The 9,952-nt window shown below is 39.3% G+C and overlaps 2 protein-coding genes across 2 annotated transcripts; both read right to left on the bottom strand.

Moving 5' to 3' along the window:
- Positions 1 to 8,378: 8,378 nt before the first annotated feature.
- LOC145692279 (uncharacterized) lies at positions 8,379 to 9,122 on the bottom strand. Its single transcript, XM_081767575.1, has one exon. It carries the CDS (start codon positions 9,120 to 9,122, stop codon positions 8,379 to 8,381), a length of 744 nt encoding a protein of 247 aa, XP_081623701.1.
- A 22-nt stretch (positions 9,123 to 9,144) lies between these two features.
- On the bottom strand, positions 9,145 to 9,849 carry LOC145692277 (zinc finger MYM-type protein 1-like). The gene has a single exon (XM_081767574.1). The coding sequence runs from the start codon at positions 9,847 to 9,849 to the stop codon at positions 9,145 to 9,147; it is 705 nt and encodes a 234-aa protein (XP_081623700.1).
- Between the last annotated feature and the right edge of the window lie 103 nt (positions 9,850 to 9,952).

Genomic DNA, 9,952 nt, shown 5'->3' with positions numbered 1-9,952 from the left:
ATACCAAAAAGAAGAAAGCAAAAAAAAAAAAAAAGGCATTATACAATTTTACAGATTCAAAGATTTGTAAAACTTGCAGAAGAAATATCTAATGTTATTTCAAAAGAAAAGGACTATATACAATCAAAACATATGCGCATCTTACTTCTAACATCGCTAATAATGCTCAAGAAAACGCAATCTAAAGTGCACGCTTCTAAGCACGTAACAGTCTATAAGAAATCAATGATAAGCTGAATTTCTATGTCAATCCAGTGTATCGTCATGATATGTCACGATAAAGCTCTCCTACAGGTAAAACTCGCAGTAACATGAAGAACACAGTATGTTTCTCTATTCTAGGTTACATGCATACCCACAAGCTTCGCGCTGCCTTGATTCGGTCATATTCCTTGTTTTCAGTGCCTACCTAGCACTGGTTGGTTTGTGTTCCTAGTACTATAGTTTTACAACATATGTCCGGAGACTGTATTTATATTTCATACCTATAACGATTAAACCTTGTACTTAGGAATGAAATTTCTAACACAAGAATGGTTCATAAGACACTAGAAGGATGAGATACGGATTTCCGGATGAAAGAAGTACCATATTGCATGAATTAACATGTAGATCCGTAAACCAAGATAGCATGATAGAGAGAATGCATAAAGTATTATGAAGATATTTACATCAATTGATCATAATCAATTTCAACTAACAAGGAAAGGACATTGACCTGTCATCCGGACATTCGAATCAAATCTAGTCCATTCGATAAACATGACAAAGATATGTTCATGCACAAAACATTAGGTGCCATGGAGAACGTAGTAAGCCTCTGGGGCCCATTAAACCTTATTAGTATAAAGAAAATCGTAGACTCGCAATGAAATAGCTATTGCATCAACGCTGTTCACTGGAAAGTCATGGTTTATAGTTCATTCTCTTCAGCATGAAACAAGCTTGCTAGAGGTGCTATATTGGAGTTCATAACGTACATGAACAGGGAAAACCGGGAGAATGTCGGGAAAATTCCGTTAAGAAATCCCTCCCAACAAATTTGGATTCCTGTGGAGTGCCCCTGGGTAAAAGCACACAATCCAAATATATCTCGGAAAATACTACAGGCGAAAGTACAGAAATGTGTGTACCAAGTTTTGTATTGATATACAGTATAGGTATGAGGGGAAAAGTTGTATTGGTATACAGGCGTCCCCTATCTTTTCAGATCCAATTTTACTCCTGGTTTCAAGGTAAATATTAAAATACTACAAAATCACAATACCTTGCTTACAAGTAGCAGCCTGTATGTGTCACTGTTAGGAAAAATCGAGCAATAGATACAATCTACTATAAAGGTAACCAAGAAAGTTCTGTCTCTTTTTCGCCCACCACGTTCGAACATCTATATGTAACCTAAGACGTACCTGGAAGATCAAAAATAGTTCCCATCAGCAACAACGACATTCTGCCAACTTTCTGGAAGGCCATAGATTCATCGCGGTAGCTCTTGGTGGGCCGTGAAGCGAAGAAGATATCAAATGCATTTTGCTTCTAATAGGGATTTGAACTGGCGTCCTCTAAGGTGATTGTCCAAGGAATGGAACAGATGATAATCAGACGGTGCAATGTCCGGGGAGTGTGGCGGATGCAATAATGTTTTCCATCCAAGGCAAAGAATGGTGTTCCGGGTCATACTAGCTAGTGGGGTTTAGGGTTGTCCTGTAACAGGAGGACCCCTTTGTGATTCAGAAGTACTGACTCCAGAGTTTTGATTTCTTCTTGAACACGACTCAACTCTTGACAGTACACGGTTACATTGATGCTCTGACCAACTGGTAGCAATCCGCGATGCACGATGCCGCGAGCAGTTTATCAAACATACAGGAGTACCTTCTTCTGATGAAGTCCTGGTTTCGGCTGTTTTGGAATCGGTTCAAAGAATGCTAACCAATGATGACGTAGCAATGGGGCTTCGTACGGACCCACATCTCATCTCATGTCAACACCCTGTCCAGAAATGGCTGCTTCTTCAACGAGACAGCAAAGACCCGACTTTTAGTGCTTCCCAAGTTGAAAGAAGTGCTTCCGAATGGTTTCTCCACTCACACTGAATTGTAGTCCCAATTCATCACATGTCTGGCCACTGTTCGTCTCAATTGCTGTCTGAAGATCTTCATTTTCTACGTGTGTTGGTCTTGCGGCACGCCGCACTGTTCACGTAGTCACAACACCCACACCAAAGGCCTGTCATATCTTTCGCCTCACTGCAGCAATGTTTGATCCCAGTTTGAACTCATACAGGATACACGCCCATTTGACGCTCTATGGAGGTCCAATGTTCTCTCTGTCCTTACGCAAGTTCACGGTGTAACTGAACTGCCACTACCAGGTAGTATGTTGGATATACTCACACCAACAACTGACCTTCACCTTATCTCCATTCGCATTCAAGTCACGGTGTGAGGGTCAATTGAACATAGACCTCCACAAAAGCGAGAGAACTTTGTTGGTTACCTTTATACTAAACTATTAATTTCTTCCTTATACAATGCATAAATTAATTTAAAAAAACTACTCCAGCGGAATCAAAACTGCATCAGATAGGCAAAAAAACGACCTACTTATTAACGTCATAAAAACACACTACCTAGGTTCTCTCGATTTTCTCGAAAGCAACGCATGATAACCCACCTTGAAGTATGTCATTTTATTCCTCTCTATGATATATAACATCGATTGATGTATGTCTTATCTTTGTATAATATTACAGTTAAACAAAAAGTAAAATTTATGAGTTAAGAGTTAATTCTAAGCTATATCTCATTAATCACACTATGTACTGTTATCTTGCTATTCTCCTAATAAAATTCTAGATTATTCTATGTTTCAGGAACACTTTCATCTTAATCCGTGGCGTGATTGTTGTACAGTATATATTTTTACGTTACACCATACGTTACAACATACATTTAACCCTCATCGGAAAATATAAGATTCTAAGGGTGCACTAATGTTTTAAAAATCATTAAAATTGGTGCAGCGGTCGAGGAGTAGTCATCTAACACTGTTAAATCACTTTTATTTATATAGATAGAAAATGCTCGCTCCTCTCCCACTAAAACGGAAATTGTAGAAACACTGGGACCAATTTTCTTTTAAGTTTAATTCATAAAGATTTATATACCGAGTGTCATCTTTCTAACTTGACGAGCTCGTGAGCTACTATATTTTAGCATAAATTTTGATCCCCTTCTACCCCCTTACGATTAGCCTTTTAATCAAAATAATGTGATGAAAATCTCAGTTAGGTCAGGTCAATTCATGTATCAAAATCATAGAAATCGGCCCGTCTAGGAAAAGTTAGCAAACACACATTATTATATTAATTTTTATCTATATAGATAACTATTTATTATTGACGGTATTTATTTCTTTATCTTTGAAATTATATTGTCTTATCTGTAAGTAGAAAAATCATTCTTTGCATTTGAACAGACAAGGAATCAAGTTTTACGAATAAAACGTGAAGTGTAACAAGCAGGCAAGCGAGAAAATCTTCACAGATATCTCTACATGACGTCATGGACAGGGAGCCAATCAGAGGTGGCGTGTTGTTTGCCACGGTGTAGTTTGCCTCGACTCGATTTTGGTGTAGTTTGCCACAATTTTGCCACAGTATTTGCATTCCGATCTTATCAATCTCATTACCGTGACGATTCACATACACCTGGATAAAAAAGGAAGGGTTGCCAGGCATCTCTGTTTATGATTCCCTGGATCAAGTGGTAAGTATTCTTGCCTTAGGAACGAGATAAGCTGAAAAACAACATTAAGCTCCAAACAAATGAACACAAAACATCATTAATACCACAATAGCTTAGTAAATTGATGTAATTGCATTTTCTCATTGATATAATTGATATATAATATATAATTGGTATAATTGGAGTTCCTTATATCACCTCCTACCTCCTATTACATAATGTTCTGTTTTTTGTTATGCTACGCGACTATAGAATTAGATTTTATATATTCAAGAAAAATAAATGAAATATTTCAGTTTTACGTCCCATGGCAAGGCCGCCGATTTCTCTGTAAATTTGGGGGGTGGGCATTCAGATGCAGAAGGTATATATATAAGGATTTTAAGACAAATTGCATTCAAATTATGCCAAATATTGTATATTCATAAATACAATAGGGGGCCCATATGAGCTTTGGGTGCGGCCCGTTCCCCCTGGCCCCCCCAGGATCGGCGCCCTTGTCCCATGGTTATGTCATGTAAGGTAAGGGATATGATGATGATGAGAATGAATGAAAAATTGTGTATTGAAGAAAGTGTGAGAAAACCGAAGAATCCCGAGAAAACTCACGCACACGGTGTTTGCCCACTAGGAAGCATTCTGCATTCTTATAGGAGCTGCCTAGTACTAAGAACCAAATATGATATGAAGTTATAATCATCACTTTATTTGATGCTTCTGAGTGCATAAATTCTCTGTAGTATATTAATTCTATAGAAAGCCTGCTACGGGATATTAGAAACGGGTTAGAAATATCAGAAGGGCTATATGACAACCATGCGCGTCGACTATGTGGGTGCTCCGGGGCTTCAGAACCCACACAAACAATCTTGTGGGTGCGCCGCACTCAAAAGACTTTTAGTTTGATAGAAACAAAATAAAAATAAGTATTTCTCACTTGCCACTATGAAAAAATAAAGCAATTAAAACATTGAGATGGAAGTTAAAATTTCTAACTTCTGAAACATAATTGTTTGTTTCAAATGTGTTTGTGCAAAGGCAAACAAGCACCACACTACCCCTTTCTTGCCTGTCTCTGGCCTAGTCAAAAGCAGTCCCCAATGACAGTGTTCATAAAAGAGTTTAACTTAAAAAAAAAAAAGATCGAGTCTCCCCTGAAAGCATGTTACACGTCCAGGGCCAGACTTCTAGTTGGCCCCGAATCTCAATTAACCCCCAATCACAACTACCCAAATTGCCCACTATTTTCCCGCGATAAAAGCACACTATTATCTTAGATAAACCACACATTTCTCTAGTAGCCACATCATACATTATACAATAAAGATCATAATATAGGATCAGGGTATATGTTATGTAACAATATTTATGAGAATAACACAGATAGTAATCATTAGCTTTTTTTTTAACCATGGGATGGCTGAGATTTGTAATTGACAAAGAACTACGGAGAAATTAATTTGAAGTCAGCACTGGCGGTTTCAGTATATGTGAATAAAGGATACGATAAGCTGCAAAACAGCCCCCCCCCCCTTACGTCTCCCGAATTTTTTTTTCGGAGGAATATACACTCTGGAAAAAGCACGACAAAATCTTCTCGTAAGGGCATGAATGTCAGTAAGCACTTGTAGTTCACGAACTATGTAAAGTACCCAGATTAGGTGTATTTATGCAAATCGTATGCACACGTAGGCCTACAGGGTGGTCATAATGGAATTACATACTATAGTTCATTCAAGGAACGTTCAGTACCTCATGTAAACAAATACACGTGGTGATTGTTTCATTTTATTGGTTAAAGAGCCTTGCTGCATCCATGCGGCAAAAGAAAATAATCCATTGTCAAGTAAGCTGTTTTTCAACGTTTTCGTTGCTTATAAGACTCATTACCAGAAATACAATTTACTTACAGTAAAATAACAGAAACAACACTCTATCTAAGAACTAAATTTAATTAATGCAATAAAAGAGAATACGCATGCGTAGAAACTGGGTTTGGCCCACCTTATGCGCGAATCACAGTTTACAATATGGCTGCGTGCGGGGAATATGCAAAACGCCGACAGGGTACAAGCACGTGCTTCTCGAAAGAAGCGGTGACTGATAGCCAATCATCCGATGACTGGCGGAGTAATACCATTCTACAATGTTTACATCAGGATCAGAAGGTGCGTTGAATGAACTTTTTTTTTTATGGCTGCGACTTGATAAAAGATCAGCAAAGAAATCATCAATAGCAAATTTAATTATTGCTACCAGAAGGTGATGTAATGAATTTTTATTTCGATTTACGTAATTTTATTCTAAAAGTATGTGTATATCCAGTTCTTATTGTAATAGGAATTGTAATATATAAATGCACAACGACAACCGTGAAGCCGGATTCAACAGCAGCCATAGTTTTATATAACCCATTGGCAAGCATTGATAGTACCATTAAAATATTTAGTTTGCTTTTATGGTTGAACCATGTCCTGATCATAATTTCGTATTTTTTAAGTATTTTTGTACTTTGGTTACAAAATACAGGATGTTTATTTCAAAGCAATATTGCCATAAAATAGGTCTTATGTGTAGCTACTAAGCAGCATTGCCCTATTATGGTTAAATATCGTAAGAATACTCTCAGTAATTACCAACAGTTTCGTTGAAATATTTTCGTACAGAGCAAGAAACAACAAATAAAAAAAATTAAAAAAAGAACTTTCGCGGAATGCAGGAGATAAAGCTTCTACAATAGGTTTCAGCTATTTTTCCCGCTGAAAATGTGGAGACTGCTGGCGCCGCCACTCAGGGAAGTTGAGTACTATGAACTATTAAAAGCAAGAACGAATCAAATCATTCAGAGCGCGTGAGTCTTGATACAATTAGCCAATGATACACTTAGCTACCACCAGTAGCAGACGATGCAGTTAGTTACAACTCTAGCCGGTAGTGTCGCATAGTCATTTTCGTTGCATTGTGGGAACGATTTGAATTTCCATTAGGAAATCTTTAAGTTTTACGTCCCGCAATTATGCCGGTTAGGCTAAAGGAGATGGTGATGATGAGAGATGAATGAAATAGTGGAATGAAGAAAGTGGGAGGAAACGGGAGAACCCCGAGAAAACTCACGCACACAGTGTTTGTCCACCACAAAGTTCACTTGGCGGGAGCAGGGTTTGAACCCGGAACTCCAAGCCCAGAGGTGAACGCTCTACCACTGAGCCACCGCGACCCCTAATTTCCATTAGGAATATAGGGAGTGGTTCATCAGGGTAATCGGTGATTAGAAATATCTAAACAAGCGATTCGCAAATCGTGTATATGAATATTGTATGAAAGCAATAATGCCAATTAAATGATCACTGAAGTCAAAATTCGTGCGGACGACGCAATAGAATGCGATGTTGCTTGAGAGCAGGCACGTAGCCAAGGGAGAGGGGTCCGGACCCCCCCCCCTCTTCGAGACCAGAAATGAAAAAAATTAAGGAAGGATAAAAAAAATGAAATGAGAAAAAGAAGGATCAGCGTTAAAAATGAACTACAGGAAGCTTTTGATTACTCTTTCTTATGAGGAAATTTGTATTACAATACATGGTGGTGAGGTGAGCAAGATATCCTGGAAGAGTCAGGGAATTTGAAATTTCTGGAAAATTTACGGAATTCTCAGAATTTCTGCTACTAGTCAGGGAAATTTCAAGCTTTCGAAAACAGTGCCGTTCTGTAATAGTGTAGACATTTTTTGTCATAATTTTTCAGCATCGCTTCTCTGTAGTATCAAACATGTTATTTCAGAAACAGTTTTCTCCTGCTCCTTTAATTTGTCATTTGGAAGACAGTAGTTGACGCAATAATAAAAACAGAAAAAAAATATAGGGAAAGAAAGTTCTTTTAACATTTGATTCAACAGAGAAAGGAACGCAGATACTGTAAAATATTTTCCAAGAGATTATTGAGTATGTACTTTTTATAATTGTGAATATGTACTTTTTTTTTATAATAGTTGAGGCTGAGGCGGCCTTAGTAGTATGCGGGGCCCCGGGCGGGGGGGGGGGGTTCGGTATGCGAAGCCCCCCCGAAGCCAGGAAACATAGGTGAAATTTTTGAGGGGGTAAGGGGTTCTTATGGCATGGGGTCGATATAACTTACGACATTAATGATTCGGAAACATTTTACATGCATGCAAGATCAACGAACTAGAACACATAATAAAACTATCACTGACTTACGAAGCAGCTGCTTTGACGGTCACAGACGGAAGTCCACTTTTCTGGCTTTTCGCTGTGCAAAATCGTTGATAAGGTCCTCGTAGTCCATTGTTGAGGCAACTTCCTTTTCGATGGACAAAATAGCTAAACCGCACAATCTGCTTTGCTACACTGTTGATCGTAGATAGTTTTTGATAAGTTTCAACTTCGAAAAGCTTCTTTCCACGCTGGAAACTGTCACAGGAATTGTCAACATAATTCTGTATGCAATAACGATGTTGGGAAATGAATCTCGAATGGGCCAAACGAACTGAAGACACTCTTGGGCGGCATTGATGTTATCAGGAAGCATTTCTCGAAAAATCTTCAATTCTGCGCACAAGTTAATTCCGTCCAAATCGCGTGAATCTTCTGCGCGTAACATGTTGTCCAAATCCATTCAGCACTTTAACAAATAATCGTCGTTCAATGACCGCAAACCCTTCAAGTTGTATAGAAATCCAAAGATTGAAGCATACTCTTCCAGTTGTTCGAATCTTTTTTCCATTGAGGTAAGTGCTTGATCCACTATCCATAAGAAATATCCTGTTCTGAAGGACTCCTCTGGCGAAGATGTTTCTTCGTCGTTACCCTCATAATCGAATTGTTTTTTCTTGCATCTGACTCTTCGTTCCTTGAATTTCTGAGTTATGTTCATTTCGGACGCAATTTCCTTTGCTGCGATCATAGCATCGGAGAATCCGGTTTCCCGGTACTTTCTCAATAAAGTAACAAGGCCTTTGATTTGCTGTATTGCCACATCGAGCTGCATGTCAGCTGATTGCAAAGTTTTGCTGACAGCATTCACAGCAAATAAAATGTCATACCATATGATTAAGCTCAGAATAAACTCGAAGCTTTCGAGCTCATAATTTGCAAGACATTCGGCTTCACTTTTTACTAGCGGATCATTGGCGGTATCTGCGACAGTCAACAGTTCCTCCCTGATTTCTTTCGTCTGATAACGCAGCGCTTTCACACTTTCCAGGCGGCACTCCCACCGCGTTTCTGAAAGTGATTTTGTAGTCATGAAAGGCACGGTTTCTTCCAAAATTTTCCACCTTTCAGCCGAGGCAGCAAAGCATTTATATATTCTCTGGATGACATCAAAAAACGTCACTGCTTGGGAGTTGCATTTAGCCATGTCTCCTAAAACAAGGTTCAAATTATGGCAGCCACACGGAGTGTAAAATGCTCGACTGTTCATGCGAAGAATATTGCGCTTGAACTCCTTGGTGTTTTCCCTTCATGTTCGCACCATTGTCGTACCCCTGGCCACGACAATCGGCGATGTCCAGACCGAGGTTCGCCAGTTCGGCAAGAAGAGCTTCAGACAACCCCTTTCCTGTTGCGTTGTCCACATCCAGAAATTCGATGAAGTGCTCCACCACCTTCACTTCCGGATCAGATACGTCCACAAAACGCAATATTAGGGACATCTGCTCTTTGTGGCCAACATCAGGCGTGCAGTCAAGGATGACGGCAAAATATTTAGCAAGTTTCACTTTATCAATAATTTTCCCCTTTACTTCTGACGCCATCAGGTCGATAAGCTCGTTTTTGATCCTATGCCCGAGGTAATGGTCGTGAGCCTCGTCGTTCTTAATTCGGCGGAGATGTTCTTGCATGGTTGGATCGAATTTGGCCAGCATCTCAACTAAGCCTAAAAACTGACCATTGTTCGGCGCATAAAGTTTCTCCGTTCTCCCACGAAATGCGCTGTTGTTTTCGGCAAGGTACTGTACAATCGCTAGAATTCTTGTTAACACTGCGCGCCAATGCAGCTTTTCTTTTCTAATTCGTTCTATCATCATGTTATCTATTGCGCTACCATTGGACATTCTCCGAGCTGATTCCAACCACGCTGTCATGCACTTAACGTGATTTACAGAAACTTCGTGGTGCTGAAGTTTATCGCCAAGATGCTTCCAGTCGCAGCAGCCTTCGTTTGCTAACTGGCCTGTCGTGCCAAAC

This window comes from Thermobia domestica, chromosome 8 (assembly GCF_964235325.1).
Source record: "Thermobia domestica chromosome 8, izTheDome1.hap1.1, whole genome shotgun sequence".
Classification (NCBI taxonomy): domain Eukaryota; kingdom Metazoa; phylum Arthropoda; class Insecta; order Zygentoma; family Lepismatidae; genus Thermobia; species Thermobia domestica.
This window is presented reverse-complemented; position numbering and strand designations above follow the sequence as displayed.